Source organism: Ursus arctos, chromosome X (genome assembly GCF_023065955.2).
Source record: "Ursus arctos isolate Adak ecotype North America chromosome X, UrsArc2.0, whole genome shotgun sequence".
Lineage (NCBI taxonomy): Eukaryota > Metazoa > Chordata > Mammalia > Carnivora > Ursidae > Ursus > Ursus arctos.
The window spans coordinates 30381419-30403423 of NC_079873.1; the positions used below are offsets into that span (position 1 = coordinate 30381419).

General features: G+C 36.5%; 1 protein-coding gene across 1 annotated transcript in view; it reads left to right on the forward strand.

Annotated features, from left to right (window-relative positions):
• The window catches only part of CFAP47 (cilia and flagella associated protein 47), a 478944-nt gene that overhangs the window by 264873 nt on the left and 192066 nt on the right, over positions 1–22005 (forward strand). Inside the window, exons 42-44 of the mRNA XM_048213784.2 lie at positions 5543–5654; positions 6415–6641; positions 13271–13445. Of these exons, the coding sequence (XP_048069741.1) occupies positions 5543–5654; positions 6415–6641; positions 13271–13445 (514 nt within the window). The remainder of the gene's footprint in view (positions 1–5542; positions 5655–6414; positions 6642–13270; positions 13446–22005) is intronic.

Consider the following 22005-nt stretch of genomic DNA (forward strand, 5'->3'; position numbering starts at 1 on the left):
CATGAAGCCTCTAGTAAGGAGATTCACATCCCGTGGAGAAGGGCCACTTGCATAAGGCTGGTCTGGTTCACACAGAAAGTTGTACTGGTTTGAAGTTGGTGCTCCCTAGAAGTGGATGAAGAAAGCTTACTGAATGTATGGTGCATTCGTAACAATTACCAGAATGCATTCCTGCCTTCAGTGGATGCCAGATTGTGCTGGGACAATCGTGCCCTCCACAAGATGCCCCTCCCAAGATATAATCTTTCCTTGTGTACACGGTATCCTGAAACATGTCCACTAATCCTGTAACACAGTCAGCCAGATTGTGACCGAGTCTAGAATTGAGGGAAGAATACATTTCTGTATGATAGCAGAGGCAGGGATAATTGACTCATAAGGGAGTTTGGTTAAGAGGGTGAGTGGAAATTTGCCAGTAAAGCAGAGTTTGGGCAGGGGAGAAGTGTGCTCAAGGAGAAGATTCTGAGAACATGAGGCAAGCAGCTGAGCATGAAATTTCACTGACGCTTGAATTGCCAATTCTGAGAGAAGTTAGTTGGAAGTGACAGAAAATTGATTGGATGGATAAGGCAGGCTGATAATGAGGAGGGCAGTGAAATTTGTAGTTGAATAGCTCTATTATATTAGGATAATTATTGTTATTGAAAGCAGGAAGATATTGAGGATAGGCATGACCTGATTTCATCTTCGTTATAGAAAGTGTCTCTGGAGCGAAAGCAGAGAATAGATTAAGAGTTGGAGAAAGAGACTGGAGAGCAAGAGACTGGCCCAGAGACTTGCAATCTATTCCACTACTCCACACACCTCCCTTCTCTACTGCCTTCTGCTTTTTGCATACCAGCAGTAAAGACAGAGAAGGATGTGAGAAGCAATGGTGAAAGAGGAGGAGATGATGGTGGCTTTGGGTGAAGGAGCAAGGGGCCAAAAGAGAACCGCAGAGATGAATGTTGATATAAAGACCCATCTTAATGACAGTTTGCATGATGTTCACACTGTGGCAAATTTTCGTTTACGTTCAGAGCACATCGATGGCAAAAAAAATGAATAGAAACTATTCTGAGAAATACAGTGATAAAGACAAAGAGAGATTGTCAGTATCATTGCCACACTAACTTCTAGATTCCAGACCAGGCTTTCTGTTATCTGATGTGATGTTTTCCTAAAATATGCTGTTTATTTTTATTAAGGGATTAATATTTTATGGCATTTAAATATATGTTGCTTTTTCAAAATGTCTGTGGAATAATTTCTCAGGCATGCAATTAGGATTGTGTTAGGGGCACCTGGCTGGCTCAGTCAGGTAAGCATCCGACTCTTAATTTCAGCTCAGGTCATGATCTAAGGTCCTGGGATCAAGCCCTAACATCCGGCTTCCTGCTCAACGGGTGTCTGCTTTAGGATTCTCTCTCTCTCTGCCCCTCCCCCAGCTCGCTCTCTCTACCTAAAATAAATAAATAAGTCTTTAAAAAAGAGACTGTTAAGAAAGTTGGACTTTTTAGTGCAAGCATACAAATCTCTTTATACATTTTCTTTTCACCCTTACTGAGTCCCCTAGAACACTCATTCTATGAAAGATTATATTTTAAAGGAACAGCGATTATTCTTACTGGTCATTTTCACATTATAATTATGGCAATGCCAAATAGCCACCTGCAGTGATTAATGATCTCTCTCTAGTGTATGGAATTTAACATTTTAGAATTTTAGCTTAGCTCTCACATGCCTATTTAGCCATCAAAATAAAATAATATTGTTCAGGCAGTTCAAACAAATAAATTACAAAACATAGCAAAATCTACGCCCAAGATTAGAGAGTAAGTAGAATTTTAAGACCTATGAAACAACATGGGGATTTTCTGTCTAAAATGCTTTTTTTTTTTTTTTAAAGATTAAATGGTTGTTTTTGTCTGGAGGGCATCCATGATATGTCCAAGGTTACCCAGCTCATTAGTAGCAGAGCTGGGATTAAAACTTTTCTGCCGATTCATTGTTTGTGTTCCTCATTTCTGGGTCATTAACAGCTGGTCTTATAAATTTGTGTGCAACTGTGTTATTTGAGGACTACATTTAACTAGATACACAGGAAGAACAAAATATCTTTTGTGAGGGTTCCTTGCAATGGACAATGGGCTATGGGCTTTGGCATCTTTCTGGAAAATACAATAAAAATCCAAGTAAGCATCCTGACTGTAAAATATGAAATTAGGGCATAAAGGAAATTTAATAGACTATTAGAATAGCTCATATTGGCAAGTGTCTGTTATGTGTCAGATAATTTCATTTCTCTCGTCATGGCCTCCGGACTTGTCATGTAAGGGACTTCTCTGCTTTAAGGGAGTTCTTCACTACATCTGTGTTCCTTTCCCGGTCTGATTTTATTGCAAGAAAAGTAGAGGGAAATGATTAGATGATACCACAGTTGATTTTCCTGAACAATTTTCTGACATAGGCATTTTTTTTCAACTTTATTAAGTTTCTTTTTAATAAAAAAAACAACTTAGACAACATAATTGGGAAATGATAATATATCATCTGTGTAAGATGTGGAATTAAATGGAATTGAATGGAGTTTTAGTTACTGATATTTTAGTTGGCTGTCCATGGTTAGGAGGCTTTTTATAGTATATATTTAAGGGAAATATTCTGGCAAATTGCAGTCTGCTCCCTTTGTATCAACTTCCATGAGTTGGTACTCATTTTCATTGAGAAGACCAGCTATAGATCAGGCACACATTTAAGAAAACCTGTACGTTGGCAACTCTATACTCAGAGTCTAATTTCTTCAGAATATTATATTTTGGGTAAAATGACTTTTTTTAGATAAAAATTAAAATGAGAAAAAAGTAAAATAAAAGTAAAGCTTCATATATTGTTTTCTCTGGTCTCTGTTGAGCCTTTGTACTTCAGTTATCGTTGAAAATTCATGTCATTAGTATTGATCACTTAGTTGTATTTGTAGTAAAACATGCACACACAGAAAACCCATTTCCGATGGCTACCTTGGACTCATGTTTGCAGAGTACCAGGTTGCTTAGGAAAAATTACTATATGGAAGTTTTCTATCATATACCGTTTATTACCCGCGTGCATGGAATTAAATGCTGAACAATTTAAAACATTCGAAGTTTTCCATATTCGTTTTTTCAGTATAAACTGAAGGTAATTGTGAGTCATAGTTAATAAAATTCTATGGAACATTGTTGTATGAGAGTAGATGACAGTTAATTTTATTGTAAACAGATCTCAATCAGGGAAGGATAGTGAAGCTATGAATACATTGACCTCACGATCAGAAATTGTTTATTTTTATATTGTTTCAAGATTAAGTTTCAGTTTTTGCTATTTCATGTGTTATCTAGGATATCTATTATATCTTGGAATTGTATTTTTATTATGCAACCAGTTTCCTTTTATATCGTTTATGTGTTCTGCCTCTGGAGTAGTCTCTCAATCATATACTTAATAGTGTTTTAAGATGGTGGGAGAGTTCAAACTCGTTATAATCCCAGATTAGAAGCTAAGTTTGTTTCCTTTTGCTTTCCTAGTAGTTAGTTGCATGCCTGTCACAAGGTCATTCTGGCAGAAGATTCTCCAGTGTATGGCTTAGCCCTAAATTTGCCAGTGCTCATTTTTATTGATTCTCCCAAGTCTTGGCTCTGCTCCAGATTTCTTGAGTCAGACCTGCATTTTCATAGTATCTTCAGGTGATTTATATGTCATGAATGTTAGGGAAGCCCTGCTCTCAAAAGATGGTCCCTCTCCATTTAGATGGATCTCTTATGTGCCTGGTAAGTGCCAGGCAAAGGGTCAGGTTCCTGCTATGTGTTATCTCATTTAGTCCTCGCCACATCTTTACTATCATTCTACTTCCTATGATATAAGCATTTTTTTAAAGAATTTAATATGGAAAATATAAAATATAATTCTAGAAATAAAACTGCAATATATCCCCCCTGTACCCTTCTCCCAGCTTCAACAGTGCATGGCCGAACTTATTTCATCATTATAATGAAGCAAATCCCAATCATCATGTAATTTTATCCACAAATAATTTAGTAAGCATCTCTACAACAAAAAGACTTTGACTTTTTGACATAATCATGAGACTGTTATTACTCAAAATATTGTAAATTTTTTTTCTTAGCATCAAACAACCAGGCATTGTTCATATTTCCCTCATTGTCTCATGATTGTTTGTACATTTTTTCTGTCATTTCCGTTTAAGTGTCTTTGTTTGAATTGTTGGAGAGGAAAAATAATTTTTCCTCTACCCTTCTGAATTATTGCCTGAGACTCCTATAATAAAAGACAGATTAGCAAGAAAAAAGACACATTTATTAACATGTATACTTCCTATATACATGAGAGGTACCCAAGAAAAAATGAGTAACTCCCAAAGTGGCTTAGAATTCAGGCGCAAATACCATCTTAATAGTGAAAAGGGAGAAAGGGACGTTGGCCACTTAGAGGAGAATAAATGATTTTTAGGAAAGATGAATGGGCTCTTAGAAGAATAGATGGGAGACATGATACTTTGTGACAGAGTTTGTCAGTGTACAGTGTCATCTTCTAGTTTCTTCTCATAAAAGTCAATCCTTCGTTGATGAAATCCTCAGGGAGGGAATTTATGATACTTGAGTTTCTTTTGGAGGGTCTGTCTTTGGGCAGATGAGGCAAGTTCAAAGAAAGCTTCTCCTTGCATTTGCTGTCTTTCAAGTGCCTATAACTCAAAATTATCAGTATACCAACACAACAAATTCTGGAGTGACATTTTCTGCTTCCCTTCAGAATCAAGATCTAAATATTTATCCATTGGGGTCTTTTGAGACTCCCTCTCTCCCCTTCCTTTTCATTTAATCTCTAGATTTCTAAAATGAACTTTTTTTTTTTTTAATCATCCCATTTTACAGAGGCCCAAACTGAAAGTCAGAGATTTACTAAACTTGCCTAAGGCTTAGTAGCTAGTAAATGGCAGGACCAGAATTGAAACGAGGCCTGTCAACCTCTGTTAATCTTTCCCCACGTATGTTGCTGCCCTTGCATTGACCCCACTTTAATTTTCACTCTCTCTGTTTAGTCTTTTGTATTTCTTGCCTAATTACTTATTCTAAAAGATCTGCAGACCCTCATATTCTCATTTTGAAAATCTGCACTTTAAAATATAGACACTTGGGAACTCAGGCATCATGCAAAAGTGATGTCACTCCTCTACAACAATAAATTACAGAATGAAGGAAAAAAAATCTTTCATTCTTTCTTGATTGTTTATGTGACTTAAGTTAACAGTCTACCAAGGATATTTACAGCTACAAAGATCAACTGCTGTCAGTGCCATCCTGGGGCCATCTTAATCCACCTCCGTGCTCTGGTTGCATACAGAGTTTCCCCCACACTGTGGGAAGGTTATATTTCAGCCTTACCTTTCACTCCTCATTTAGGGCTTAGAGTTGCTTATCAATGCACAATGCATGGATGTTGTTATAGTGTACAGATTTTTCTCTTAGCTTTTGTAATTTAATATTATTCTGTGGTTGTGTTTTAGATTGGAGAATTAATTTACGTTGTGGAAGGAAAAGGTATGATCCCCTTGCCTTCCTCCTTTTTCCCAAAGGATTCTTCAGCTTCGCTTGACTACAGCACTTCTCCAGAGGAAGGTAGAATATATGTTTGTTTTATTTCATTTAAAATGTTAAAGGATGGGGTTGTTCCTCCTATAGCCATCTGAGCGTACTCATGGCAAATTTTTCCAATAAAAACTTGGAAGGCTTTTGGAAACCTCCCTTTTAACTTTATTATGTCAGCATCCATGGAATACAGCACCAGTTTAACAATTAAGAAAATGTCCATGGTGATTGTTTTTAAATCCTTATTTTTCATTCTTCAGATAAATATTGAAATTTGGCCTTCGTAATATTTACTCAGCAGATTTTCAGTTTCCCAAATAATTTGGAAATGGCTATAGTGTCGAATTCTATATATTGTAATATATTTCCTGAACTTGTACCCTGAAGTTGTACCCTACATTCTGAAGTGTAAGGTTTCTGGTAAAAGAAAATGACAGTTCTTACCAGTCCCTGACAGATGTATTTACATTTATTTCTACTTCCCTTACCTTCTAATCCCTGATAGCACAGTGATCACTTAGCGTTATAACATGTTGCTCCTTCTACGAATGAACCCTTTGAGTTCTTTTGAGCATTCTTCTTAGAGAATACCAGCAAAATACCTTTAATTCCTGAAGACTTACTCTTGAATTACTGAACTGGGGCTACTAGAAATGAGTTACCCGCGTTACTCTGGTTAATAAAGGCCACAACTGTAGTTTTGTAATTCAAACCTTCCAAGTCCATTCTGGGTAACATTGTCAAGGGCATAAATGATCATGGCAGTCATGAATGTTTTTACTTCCCCTAGTGTTTAGTAAGGAAAATCCAGTTCTCTATTTGAAATGTGAGCTCCATCAAATCTTGGATGTGGACCTGAAGTTGCCGCTGACTAATGAGGCCAAGGAAAAGGCTTTGGCTTTTGCGGCACAGCAACAGATGTCAGATATAGAGTATGAGCGACGGTTGATCACAGGCACTCTGGAGAGCAGTAGTGTTCGCGTGGCCATCGCGCTCTTGGGGCTGACCAAGATTGAGGTGAGAATGCAAGACATGTGATGCCCTGAAATTAGTCTCTTTTTCAAATTCTACAGAGTTGTCACTTAATCGTAACCTTTTTACATGGAAAAAATGACTAATGCTGATTTTCCTCAGGAAGACAGCTCAGTAGCATTTTTGCTTTTGACCTCATTAAATAATAAGTCTGAAACAAAGTGTTCTACTAATGTTAGCATGACTGCTACTTTTTGTAGTGTAACTAAGTCCGTGGTAACTTAGCAGGCTCGTACATTTAGGCATTACGGTGTAGCCGCTGAATTCACGGTTGCCTTCACTCCTGACGACACATTAGAATGCCCTAGACAACTTAAAATTAACGGTAGTACCCAGGCCCCATTCTAGAATAAGTAAAGACAAATCTCTGGGGGGGGTGGGGTGGGGGGAGAACATGTTCTAAAAGTTGTCCAGGATATTCTGTGCATCCAAAGAGGCTCATCCCCGGGGGTCAGACTACCAGGATGAGCACCCAGACTCTGACACTGTCTGCCTGTGTGACTGTGCTCTGGTTACTTCAGAATCATCAATCTTCAGCTTTTATATTTTTAATCTGAAGATACTGCTCATTGATGGAAACTAAGTGAAAGCATTATGCAAAATGCTTACCGCTTTACCTGGTCTATAAATAAGTGCTCTCTATCTGTGCGGCATTCTTGTTCTTGGTATTACCATGGACTCTATCATGATATCTTGCACTCTGTTGTATAAATGAAGTACGGTACAGTCTAACCTCAGAGAGCCACCAAAGCGATTCTTCTAAAATGTAAACTTGGTCACGTTGCTCCCCTGCACAGATTCCTCTGTTGGCTTTCCAGCTCATTCAAAATAAAACCCAACATCCTTAGGATGGTCCTCATGACCCTTCCGGCAGTCCCATCTCTTCCCTGGGCTCATCTTTTCCACTGGCCCCCATTCATTCATGTCACTGCCTCAGCACAGGCCTCCTTGCTCATCTAAAAATCCCAAGGCATGCTCCGCATGCCCTGTGCTCTTCTGTGGTTAATTTTCCCTAGATATCAGACGCTACTTCCCTCAATTACTTCAGGCCTGCTACAGTGCTACCAATGAGATGATGCTTAGATTTTTTGTATTTTTTTTTAAATCTTATATACCTTTTAAAGCATTGCTTACCTCTACCAGGCACTTTCCGAATCCTAAATTTCCTTCAACTTTCTCTACAGATAGTATTTATCACCTTAGAGTAATATGTTTGTTTACTCATTGTCTGTCTCCAGCATGGGAATTTGTGAGAAGATATTTGTTTAGTTAACTCTCAGATCACCAGTGTCTAGAAAAGTGTACTATGCCAAAGGTAGTCACTAAGTCTTTGATCAGTGTAGGAACAAATGGTAAATGTTTTCATCCTTGTTTGAGATTTACCTTCATATATTACCTTACATATATTACAACAAATACTCAGCACTGTAGGAATGATTTCTTTTTTTGTTAGAACACTAGAATCAGTACAGTCTAAGCACGGATCCCTCACATTTAATGATGATATTTTATGGATGACCTGGACTTTTGAGTTCTGATTAGTTCAAAAATATCAAGGCCCAAGGCTCTGATGCCCTCTGGACTGACCCGTCTATACTATACATTCCAGAAGCTGATGGCTCTCTTTAGCTCATACCGATATGCTTACTTCTATGACAGAGTAATCAATTTGGGAAGGTTTTTGTTCAACTTTCAGTATAGTATTACAATAGAAATATTTGATATTTGGCCTTTTCAAACTTTAACCCTATCATAGTGCACTCACCCTGTCTCTCTTTCCTTTTAAATATGTTTTCTTCAGGGGCGCCTGGGTAGCTCAGTTGGATAAACGTCCGACTCTTGATTTCTGCTCAGGTTATGATCTCGGGGTCATGGAATCCAGCCCCCTGTCGGGCTCTGTGCTCAATGGGGAATCTGCTTGAGATTCTCTCTCTCCCCTTCCCTTTGCCCTTCCCCCTGCTCTCTCTCTCTCACATAAATAAATAAATCTTTTTAAAAAATTAAAAATTAATTTTCTTCATTCTTGACTCTTATCAAAACATTTTATTTAAATGAGAAATGCTGGAGGGAAATAGATTTTGTCAGTGGATCCTTGTTCTGTTATTTATGCATGTATACAGTTTCTGGTTTTTTCCCCTCTTCTTTTAACTGTCTCCCGAACCCCGCACACTCTGTTTATTATTGTATTTACCAAATTATGTTTTGTAAAACATTAATTTTTATATTTTCCTGTTCCTCTAGGATTGTGAATGCCTAGAAATTAAAAATCTTTGTTATGTGTTTTTTAGCCCTTATTGTCTTGTGTGTGACAGGTGCTCTGTCACTGTTTAATTGAATTGAACATGTGCCCGAACAAACAAATAATACTTTAAATCTGAGGTCTTCATGTCTATCCAGCTTGCCTCACTGCCTCATTTTTCACAGTCACAGTCGTCTTGTTTACTTATCCTTGTTTACCTCCCACATTTGCTGGATGGGTATCTGTATGTGTTTACTTCTCGATTGGCTGGTGGAAATAACAGGAACAAAAACAATCATCATCATCATCATTATTTATGAAAAAAAAAACCTTGGCTTCTTTAAAATTAAAATAGAAATGTTTTAAATAGTCTCTAAATTTGGAAATTAGTTTTTTTTACCTGAAGATTACTATTTTCTTTGAATTCTGTGAATATCACACATTTTTCAATTTCAGCAACAACTTTCCAAATGCACAAAGGAACTCTAGAAGGGTTGAATGTGCCAGCTTAGGAAAACCAGCTGCAGCAAATCGGAACTCGCAGATGCATCTTACTGTGCTCGTATACATCTAATCATACAGCGTTCTTTTCAAGTGCAATTATCAGTGCACTCTTGAAATACAATAATGCTGATAATTTTTGCAGCAGAATAGTAAACAAGATTAATTTTAAAAGTACTCTCTCCTTGTATAGTATTTTTTTTTAAAGGTTTTATTTATTTATTTGACAGAGATAGAGACAGCCAGCGAGAGAGGGAACACAAGCAGGGGGAGTGGGAGAGGAAGAAGCAGGCTCATAGCAGAGGAGCCTGATGTGGGGCTCGATCCCATAACGCCGGGATCACTCCCTGAGCCGAAGGCAGACGCTTAACCGCTGTGCCACCCAGGCGCCCCATCCTTGTATAGTATTTTACACCGTTTTTCCAACATGCTTTTATGTGCACTTTTCCAAATTATTTCAGTGACCCCACGGAGAAATGTAGAGAAGGTAGAATTACACTTGTAATACAAAAAATGAAATGACTGAGGCATAAAAAGACTTATGTTGGCCTTAATGACAGGGTAGCAATTACAGCCTAGATCATGGTAGAGACATCATTGTATTTTAAAGCTGAGAAAAGAAATCAAAGACACTCAGAGACGCATAGTCCAACCTCTTACACTCACAAACCTGCAAACCAAGACTCCAAAATAGTAAGATGGTAGCCTAAGGTCACATGACTGATTTGTGACAGAATAAAGATGGACCCAGGTTTTTGCCCCCCCCCCTCGTTCATTACTCTTTTCCTTCTCCTGCATAGTCTCCAGATCATATGTTCAGTTCTTAGTCTACTACCGTGAAATTGTATAATGGAGTCAATGGAAGTCTAGAATGCTCAGTTATAGCGTAAAATAACTACATAACAAAATCTTAAAATCATCCTTGAAATAAATCTGTTTAGAACTAAATCTAATTGAATAAATGTAATCACTTTTCTACCAAATAAAAGTGACACATCTGACTAATTTTTTTTTTTTTTGGTACACAACCGTGTGGAATTTGAATTTTTGAAATATTTATCAAGTAATAGCAATATGATGTATCTACTTGATACTGTGAGAGACAGGATCTTTTGTCAGGAACATGAGTTTCTGACACTTCACCACTTAGCACTCATTTATTGAATTCATATTCTTCTGACCATTAATAAATCAACTCTAACAATATACTCAGTGATACTGGAAAGATTCAGAACTTACAGGGCAGTTTCCTTCTGTCTTCTATTAACTTTTTCAAGTTTATGTTTTAAAAGCCATGCTATATACTCTGGGATAAATGGTAGGAAAAATCATTGAAATTTTGAAATTAAATATGTTTAAAAAAGAAAGCCTAAAAGATCTTTGTGAGGATTCCAAAGGGTAAAGAAAATGGTTTTTGTATTTGTATAATTTAAGTGCACTCTAAATCATGAAGTAATCCTATTGATACTGTCGAAGATAAACAAAGCTGGATATTAGTTACAGCCATAAGGATAGAATTTATTCAGTAACTGTCAAAATAGGGAGAAGGATCCAGCATGTACTAAACTGAAATTTGTACGGATGGAACTGGGAGGTTTTTTTTTTTTTTAGATTTTATTTATTTATTTGACAGAGATAGAGACAGCCAGCGAGAGAGGGAACACAAGCAGGAGGAGTGGGAGAGGAAGAAGCAGGCTCCCAGCAGAGGAGCCTGATGTGGGGCTCGATCCCATAACGCCAGGACCACGCCCTGAGCCGAAGGCAGACGCTTAACAACTAAGCCACCCAGGCGCCCCGGAACTGGGAGTTTTAAAAGGAGGATGAGAAAGTAAAGAGGGATAATGAGCTGTGAACCTAATAAAAATGAGCAGAATCAGGGAAGTAGACAGTTTAAAGTGGGAGGGGGTTGGTCAGTGTGGTCTGGATTTGTTAATTGATGCTTATCTGCAGGAGAAATAAACTTCTGGGATCTTTATGACTGAAGGTAGTGATGCAAGTTAGAACAAGGTACCTACCTGGCTGGAATCTTCATCTCCTTGAATGTTTGCATTCTGAGGTCCTTGAGAAGACAGTTCTGGGAGGCAGAAAACTTACACTTTAAAAAGGAGAGAGAAAGAGGGGGAGGGTGAAGTGGTTGGGGTGGAAGAAAAAGGGAGGGAGAGGAAGGATTTATAATAGCAAGCTTTCTAAAGTAACTGCTCTAATAAGAGGGGGTTTAGGGACCTATCTGCCTATCACTGGATTTTGGCTGGAATAAACAGTTTGGCAGCATTGAGCTCTCTCAGGAAGGTACTTTAAGGGTAACTGGAATCATCCTAGGGATATGGCCTTGAGCTGTTAGAAACTTAGTGAACGCTTGTTCAAGTGTCTTAGTGTGTGTGTGGCAGGGAAGGGGGTAGACAAAATAATTTGTGCTGAAAATCTGCAGTTGTTATAGGCCAAGGTTGAGGCCTACTTGGGAAGAGGGGTTGGAAGAGCCTGACTAGAGTTTGGCCAAGAAGAGAGTCTATGTCAACATATCATGACTTAATGACTTGAAGATACAGAAGGCAGATGATATACATTTAGGTTAAAGAGCTGGTTGCTGATGTGAATAGATAATTCGTAGTGAACACAAAAATGAACCAAACACAAGTAATGATAAATGTAAATGAACTAATTTAGATTTTTTAATTTACATGATTTTAAGTACCAAAATAAAGTAGTTGAAAAATGTTACTTTGTGGGAAAAAAAATCCTTGTGCAATTTGTAGATAACAAACCCAGTGAATGAGAAAGTTGCTAATGGCACCAACATTTATTTTTGTTGAGTAATGATACCATGACCACGATCAAGATGATGATGACAATGATGATACTAATAGCCAACGTTTATTGAATACTCGAAATATGCTCCAAGGACCTGGATTTTGTTTTCACTTTAAATATTCACACCACGGATAGGCAGTGCATACGATTATTGCCCATATTTTACAAATGAAGAATTTGTAGCTTTGGTTTATAGCCTGGCCAAGCTTACTTAGAGCTGGGTTATAAATGCAGCCGGTCTGCCTTCAAGAGTGCTTGGTCTAACCATTGGACTGTACTATGTGGTTAGCCATGGAGCATCCAGCTAAAAGTAAATGATTGCCTGCCTCTGTGCTTTGCATTGCTTGGTTCACGCTTAGAGAACTGGCATCTCTTCAGTGTTCCATTTCAGGAAGGACAATATTGAACTAGATTGTGTCTTGAGCATTTGCATGACGGCGAGTTGTCGTAACCCACATTATATAAGTAGCGGTTGAAGGGACTAAACATATCAAACCTATTTAAAAGGTGTGTTTGGGATGGGGGAGAAGAAGGAAAAAATTAAAAATAAATAAAAGTTATGTTTGGATGTCCGTGGAAGGGCAGGACCTAATTTTATACATACATATATGTATATATATACACACACATCCAAACACACATATATTCACAAAATTGTCATTAGGAAAAGAGAGGGGACTAGCTGTGCTTCCGCTAAGAACTTTAACTGATGGGTTAGATGTTAAAGAGCACAGGGATCAGCTGAAGGAGGGAAGCACTTTCTCAGTGCTGTTCACCAGTGGAATTGGTTTTTCCCTGAAGCAATGAATTCCTCAACACTGAAAGGATTAGGGAATGGGACATTGAGCATCTGTTAATAACGGATGATTCCATTGATTCTGTAAAACATGTTAGTGTTATCTTCCACCAATCAAATAATAATGTATCTAAAGAAATGAACAAATTCAATGCCTTGTTGGATTTTTTCCCAAATGTGGACTCTAAATACATAATGCTTTTTTGTGTGTGTTTTGGAGGTAGCAGCTAAGAGAATTACATTCCAATTTTACTCTCTGTTTATTTGCAGACTTGTATGCTCTTTAATACCTCAAAGCTAAAGAAGCCTAAGTCCGTTTTATACACAGCAGAACTGAGCCTTCCAGAACATTTTGATATGCCCAAGAAAATCTACATTCCTCAGATTCCCGAAACTCAAGCTAAACTGACCCAGTCTCAAGGAATTAAACCTGCAAATAAAACAGGTAATCAGTAACACAGGGACTGCAATATCTAGCGCTGTCCCAGGCTCTGTGAAATACTAAGATTTAAAGAGATTATCTCTACTGATAGGATATTCGTAATAGAATTAAGGAGATAGTTCAGTGTACATTAATATCAATTATTGAATATTTTGCATTATGAATAACCAGCATACTAGAGCACAATAATCTAAATTATGTACTGAATTTACGTGCTAAGTTGCTGGTACTGAAATTTGCAGACCTGTTATTACTCCTTCTTAAAGAGTAGTTGTTTGATAAAGATAGTAAGTGCTCTTTGAGAAAGGTAAGGTCTTGCTGTGACAGTGAAATTGGTTACAGAGGTTGTGCCGGAGTTGAGCCTCAGGCTAGCTTTAAAGGATAGGAGGGAGGTTGGTGGCAAGAGCATATCAGAGGAGACAGTGTGTTATTTGTAAGTAATTTATCTTTGATCTGGGCTAGGGCCTTTAATAGTTGAATACGTACTCTTGGTCTCCTGGTACCCTTTTATTCTGTGATTGTAATTAGGAAGGACAAACCCAGACTTGGTAGAATATTAATAAATTTACATTATCAAATATAAGCAATGATGTAAACAATGTGACAAAATAATTTAAAGTGCCCCAAATTAATTTGTTTTCATTTCACTTCTTTCCATGCTGGTAGATAACATTAGGATTATATTTTCTTTACTAGGGTATTCCAACAATGTATCATAGCTTGAGTGTCATGGGTTCTACTTTATATTTTTGCTAAATTATATGTTTTGTTACATTTTCCTTTGTTCTTTTCCTGAGGCTTTAACTATGTGATGTTTCTAAATCTGAAACAGTGGTTACAAATGATAATACAGGGTAATCTGGTTCATTTTACCTTCCTAGGAGATCTGAGACCCAAGATTCAAATGCTAAGTGGCCAAACAGGTAACAAGGATTTATGAATTAGATCTGGTCTAAGGCAAGAAGGGTGATGGAGCCTAGGACACACTGGAGAGTAGGCACCCTGTCTAAACATTCAGAATCAAAACAATAAACAGAAAAGCTTACGGCTGCCCAAAAACCGTGAGGGTATATTTAACTCATCAGCTGTCAGGCTGGTGACAGTTCTTAAGTGAAGTTGTTGTCTGTTTTTGTTTTTTTTTTTCTTTAATCTTTATGACCTCCAGCTTTTCAATGTACTATTAAATTTTTAAATGAAGATTTTATTATGATAATTTTTTAGTCCCTTTGAGATAACTGGATAAAGTTGTATGTATTATAAGCCCAGCGAGGATTCCCAGCCCAAATTATTCACTTATTCAGCCATTCACTCAACACTCTTGAGCATCAGTTCGGGCAAAATGATGAAAATTGGCGTATTAAGATGCTGTTTAATTATAAATAAGTATGAAGTTATCTATATTGAAAAGCCTTTCACTCAGATAATTTTCAAAGGCTAATATTTTTCTTTCATATCAACTGTGAACTATCCATTTCATTAAGAAGATTATTGTGAGAATTAAGAAAAATAGAGCTGTAAATTTTAAAAGATCTCACACAGAAGTTTTAAAATATAATTTGCATATCGTGCTTCCTGTCTAACTTGATTTTCTGTGCAGCTGATTTATAGAAGCTTGCAGCACAGGTTTCTCTTTCCACTTCCGTCAGCATACATTTAAATAAATTAAGCTTACAAAAACAGAATATTCTAACTCAGGATCGTAGCGGGTCAAATAAAATACGTAGCCTAAACAATGCAGTGTACATTGTCTTGTTAAGCAGTGGACTTGATTAATGAAAAGGAAAGGAACATATGCTATTTAAGTTAAATGAATAGCATTCTATTGGAATTTGAGACAAAGAATAGTAGAGTTAAGCATTTAAGAAGCTTATCTTTGTGAAAAAAAAGCTTATCTTTGTGATATAAGCCACTTTGAAGAGAACCAGCAAATTCCCAGCAATCAATATAGTAATATAGGAACAAATCTTGGGGTTCGTAAAAAAGATTTTATTTTTTTAAGTGATCGCTACACCCAGTGTGGGGCTTAAACTCACAACCCTGAGATCATGATTCACGTGCTCTACTAACTAAGCCAGCCAGGTGCCCCTAAATCTTATCTTTTCTTTTCTTTTCTTTTCTTTTCTTTTCTTTTCTTTCCTTTTTTCTTTTCTTTTCTTTTCCTTTTTCTTTTCTTTTCCTTTTCCTATAGGTGGCATGGAGAAAGAAAGAAATTATAAGTATTTATCTAGAGAAGTAGAGCTAGGCCAGTGTTCCTGCTAATTGCAGGAAAGGGGTGGAAGTGGGTCATTTTCTTGAGGTTCTAATGTCATCAGAAGGCACTAGTTTTGAGGAATTGAGAGGTGGCTGTCTTCTGCACATTCATATTCATGTTGCTGATCAGTCTTTACCTTTTTGAAATTCCTAATAAAACTTCCACATTTCTGGTTAATGATAGCTATTGCTGTCATTATTTAAAATAATCTAGTGAAATCCGTATTTATTTTCGCTCCATCACCTAGGAAGGTATTATTTTTCCCATCCCAACTGTTAACATTATAATGCTTTCAACCGAAGGAGAGGATGCTGTAGAGAAAGTGCATGTTCATCCATCTCCACAGACGCAACACGTGTACGCACAGGACAGCGTTTTCCCACGGGAAGGACATTACTTGTCCCACCTCATAGGTCTCAGAGATCCTGTGACTCCTTTGTGTTAGTGGACTGGTGTAGGTCTAATATTTTTTGAGCTCAGACAATATGCAAAGCACTGTGCCAGTTGGTTTTATAGTTTTTCTTATTTAATTCTCCCCGTAGATACTCTGTCTCAGACCCCATCTAGGCATCGATCCTTCTACTTGCTTACCCGTGGACTCTTGCATGGTTCACAACAACCTTTCCACATACTTTTTAGCCTTCTCAAACATCCTCTTTACTCCAGTTTTTCCCATCTCCAACCTCCACTGGACAAATGGCTTTGTCACTTCTGTCATGGAGGAGAGGGGGCTACATGAGCACACACTCTTCCTTAACCCCTTTACCACCTCCCCCTCAATCTCCAAATAATAGGAATCTACTCAATCAACCTTGCTGTGTGTATGCTTTATCTTATCCCAGATAACCTGTTTTGGGGCTCTTATCCATCATTTATCACAGCTCCTCCTTCTTTGAGAGAAGTTCCTTCACTTTTGGCTCTCAGACTTTCTCAAGCTTCAAAAACTAAAGACATTCATACCTTTCCCATGACAAACACACTGCTGAGTAGGGCTGTCTGCATTTGTAGTTTCTATTCTTGCATGACAAGTTCTCAACCTCTCAAATCTGGCTTTTGCTCTACCACTGTAGTAACATGGCCGGTTGCTTTCTAATTGCCAAATCCAACGGACCATTCTCAGTCTTCATCTTATTGGGTCTCTATTGCATTTGATCTGGATGATGAGGCATCTACTCAGAATTGTAGACATTTGAGATAAGGCTTTATATCCTTGTTACCTGCATTTCTTCTCCATCCCCTTGATAAGATTTCTTCTTAATCTTTTCGTGAGTTACTCTGTTTACTCCATCAATATGGGAATCTTCAAGGTTCTACTTGTCTTACTTGGGCTATTATTACTTTTAATATATCCCATAGGAGATTTTGTACTCTCCCATAGTTAAAACTACCATTAACATCCCTAACATTTATCTTTATTCCTACCCTTTTCCTTCTATTTTCAACTTAGGTATTTAGAGGCATATGACATGCCTACTTAGATATATATATATGCAAATAGACGTACAAATAGAGAGATTTATCCCTCAGATTCAAAAGGAATGTATTATTATTCTCCATTAATTTGTTCCTTAGCATATAATCTGTATCTTTTCATATGGTGGGACATATATCCACCCTGTGTCTTATATTAGAAATCTGGGCATACTGCTTGAAGCTTCTCTCTTTGGAGCTCATACCTTCAATTCATCTTGTGGTTCCAAATTTTCTATAATTTATTTCCTTCTCTTCTCTACTCCCACTGTTAATGATTCAGGTCTTCATCAGTACTTCACAAATGGAAAAAGTAATCATATCTATTTCTTCTCAATGAGGTGCAGATTTAATGAGATAACATATGTTAAGAATTTAAATGCTATATGATATACCTAATAAATGTTGGCTATTAATTATACTCTAGTCTTGTCACCCTTAAAGTACTTCACTTCTAGGCACTAGAACTATTAAATCTGACCATGAAATATTACTGAAACATTTAGTGATTTCAGAGGCAGATTTACTATACTACCAAAGACACATAAATTTCATGATTCTTCACTTTTTTGTCCCCCCTTCTTAGTCTCTACCTAGTTTTATATTTGCAATTTTATATTCTTTCTCTTGAAGAAAGTCCCTAAATTTTAAAAGCTTCGGGCCTCATAAAACTTCGACTTTTACCTGGTTGTAGGTCTTGACTTAAAATCTCATCTACTTGTAGTTCTGGGGATGTTGAAATTTATGGACAGAAAGAGTTTTATGGACCTTAAATGGGTACAGGTAAACAGGAAATCTCCAGTGGATCCAGGAACGCTTATTACCTCCCTAATATAGAGAGTCCTGTGTGTTTTGTGCCTTCCAGGAAAAATATGTACAAAAACACTCAAACAAAATAGTCTAGGCTGGTTTTGGTGATCACTTACACAGAGCTCAAAACCTTCATTTCTAAGGTTACCTCTTCCGTTTCTAGTATTTTACATTGATCCAACTTCTTGTTCTCTTTCAAAGGATATGTGGCAGACATTGGAAGTGCATATAGTAGGAACACTGTTCTCCTCTACCTTCTCCCATTTGTTTCCAATTTTCTTAATTTTCTAACATTTACTAATAATTAGCAGCCTAATAGGTGACAAATGTTCACTAAATCTTTCCACGACAGCTGTTTAATAGGTAATTTGATTATAAACTACACTAAAAATTTATTATTAATAACTAACACTATAGGTGGTTCTATCCATTTTATAAGAATTAAATATACTATTGTAATAGCTAAATTATCCTTCAGTATGAAAGTAAGACTACAGAATTGTTGCAATAAGAATGAAAGTAAATTCCTGCTTAACAGTTATTAACTGTTTTGACAAATAAACCCTACATCTCCGAGTTACATCAAATAGCCACAAATGTATTTCAAATAGAATAAAAGTAAATTTCATTTAACTGAGTACCAATTAAAATGTTAGGTTTAATGATTAAACTGAGTAAAATTGAAGCAATCCACTGTACTTTATTGTCCACATCACCAAATTACCTAATCTTAGAAATGTGCTGTTAGTTCATCTTTCTCAAAAGAGCTATAGTTAAACTTGTGGTGATATATTTGTTACAGTTTTTTTTTTTTTTGTAAAAACTCTTTTTAAATTTGCAAAAGCTTTTTGAAATAGAATTTCTTTAATTCACTTAGAAATATAATTCAAATGCATTTTTCATATAGAATTGCCACATTTGTAAACCATCAAGTCCAATTACAGTGTATAAAACAATGTTATTAAATTCCAGAAGGAAATCAGTAATCCATGTACTACATTTAAATCTCATAAGATCAGAAAGAACAAAAACAGGAAAAGTAAAGAACATATTCTTTATCTGCGATCTTTAAGTTTATATTTAATTATAAGCGTAAGTTTCTGTTAAGTCTACCTTTCAAGAAGACTCGTAATCATAATCATAAAAGACAGTACTTTTCTTATAAATACCTTATATAAATTTGAATATACATCAAGCAAAAAATAAAGATATTTATCTATACTCATGCTTAAAGCTTTATTCTTCTGTTTATGTATTTCATTTTTAATAACTTTATTAAGATATTCACATACCATATAGTTCGCCAATTTATTTAGAGTGTATAATTCAGTGGTTTTCAATATATTGCATAGATACATGTAACCATTACCACAGTCGATTTTAAAGCATTTATATCACCTCAGAAGGAAACTCAGTACCCTTTAGCTATCATCTTCCTATCATTCACCTTCCCACCAGCCTTAAGCAATCATTAATTTTTCTCTCTCCGTAGATTTACCTATTCTGGAGATTTCATGTAAAAGAAATTATGTCATATGTGGTATTTTATGACTGGCTTCTTTCACTTAGCATCATGTTTTCATAGTTCATCCATGTTGTATCGTGTATCCATACTTCATTCCTTCTAATGGCCCAATAATATTCCATTGTATGACTGTCACATTTGGTTTATCCATTGATCAGTTGATGAACATTTGGGTTGCTTCTACCTTTTGCCTACCATGAATAATGCTGCTGTAAACATTTCTATACAAGTTTGTGGGTGAACATGTTTTCATTTTTCTTGAATGTCTGTATATAGCTGTAAGTAGAACTGTTGGGTTACATGGTAACTACGTTGAAACATTTGAGGAACTGCCAGACTGTTTTCCAAAGTGGCTGTACCATTTTACGTTTCACCCGCAGTGTGTGAGGGCTCCAGTATCCCTGCATCATCGGCAACACTCCTTACTATCGGACTTTTTAATTTTAGTGATCCTAGTGGGTAGAAATGATAACTTACGTGCTTTTGATTTGCATTTCCCTGGTGCCTCAGCATGTTGAGGTTCTTCCTATGTCCTTATTGGCTATTTATATATCATTTGTATAAATGTCTGTTCAGATCTCTTATCCATTTTTTAAGTTGAGTTGTCTTTTTCTTATTGATTTGCAAGTGTTCGATCTGTATTCTAAATATAATACTTTATCAGATATTTGATTTGCAAATATTTTCTTCCATTCTGTGGGTTATCTTTCACTCTCTTGAGACTGTCCTTTGAAGCATAGTTCTTAATTTTAATGAAGTCTAATGGATCTATTTTTGTTGTTGATTGTGTTTCTTGCTTTTGATATCATATTTCAGAATCCCTCGCCAAATTTGATTTTTGTGGAAGCATTGGGGTGTTGATTCTTTTTTTAGTGTTTGGTATAATTCAACAGTGAAGTCTGGGGCTTCTTTTTGTAGGGAGAGGTTTAGTTAGTGATTCAATATCTTGTTATGTAGATGTATTTAGATTGTCTCTTTCTGTTTGAGTCAGTTTCAGTGGTTTGTGTCATTTAAATTGTGTAATTTTTGGCATACAATTGTTTATACCATTCTCTTACATTCCATTTTATTTCTGTATGGCAGAAGTAATGTCCCTACTATCATTTCTGATTCTAATAATTTGAACATTTTCTTTTTCTTGTTCCATTTAGCTAAATGTCAATTCTGTTGATCTTTTCAAGGAACTGTCTTTTGGTTTCAGTGATTTCTCTCCGTTGTTTTCTCTATTTCATTAATTTCTCTTTCAATCTTTATTTTTTTCATTCTACTTTCTTTCAGTTTAGGGTGCTCTTCTTTCTCCAGTGTCTTAAAGTGAACGTTTAGGTTATTGATTTCACATCTCTTTCCTTCTTTGTTGTAGGCATTTATAGTTATAAAATTCCATATTGGCATTTGCAGCTATAAGTTATTACTTGAGCTTAATCCTACAAGTTTCTTTATGTTTTATCTTTATTTTCATTAATCATAAAGTACTTTCTTTTTTTTTTTAAGTGGTCATTTTTTTTTTTTTAAGATTTTATTTATTAATTTGACAGAGAGAGACAGCCAGCAAGAGAGGAACACAAGCAGGGGGAGTGGGAGAGGAAGAAGCAGGCTCCTAGCGGAGGAGCCTGATACGGGGCTCGATCCCACAACGCTGGGATCACGCCCTGAGCTGAAGGCAGACACTTAACGGACTGCGCCACCCAGGCACCCCCATAAAGTATTTTCTGATTTCCCCAGATTTTTTCTTGACCCAGTGATTATTTATGAGTATATTAATAACAATATTGTTCGGGAGGGAGGTTGAAATATTATGAAACACCCAATATATAAATTAGGTAAATGGAAAGCTTCTCAGTTCAAAACCAGAGAAGATGCGTCAGAACTCAGTCCAGTTGTCCTCTGCTGACCTGTTAATATAACCCAGCAAAGGTTCATGAAGCACATTCTCATAAGGCTGGGTTTCTGATGAATATAATTTGAAAGCTACTGATTTAGCCCAGCTTCCACATTTTATAGGTGAGGAAATTTGAACACAAAGAAGGTAAGCAATTTAACTAGAATCAAGTAGATAGTGACATAATTGCATAATTCACACTAGAACATATTATCTTTAGCCTCTTTGGACAAAGATGCTAGATTATGGGATACTTTATTCAACAAATATTTATTGAGAGCTTACTGTATATAAATAAGCAATGTTAAGGCACCCAAGATACAGCAGTGACCATGATAGAGAAGATCCTTGTCTTTTAGAATTTGATGTGAAAAATTGTCCCTAGTGTTTGCCATCCTTGGGGCATATTCTGAGTGACATTTTCCTTATTGGTCGTCACTCTTCTTTCCTTCTGTCTTGTGACTCAGGGTATTACTTCTTTGGATAAGTAGCTAGTTAGATGTGCTGACAGTGGTTGTGGCATGAAGAAATATGGCTAGCCATATGAAAACTTAACCCAAACTTTGACTTTACTGTTTCAATAAAAAAGGCCCAGCATCTGGTTTTCAGTTTCAAATGGTCCACAAAT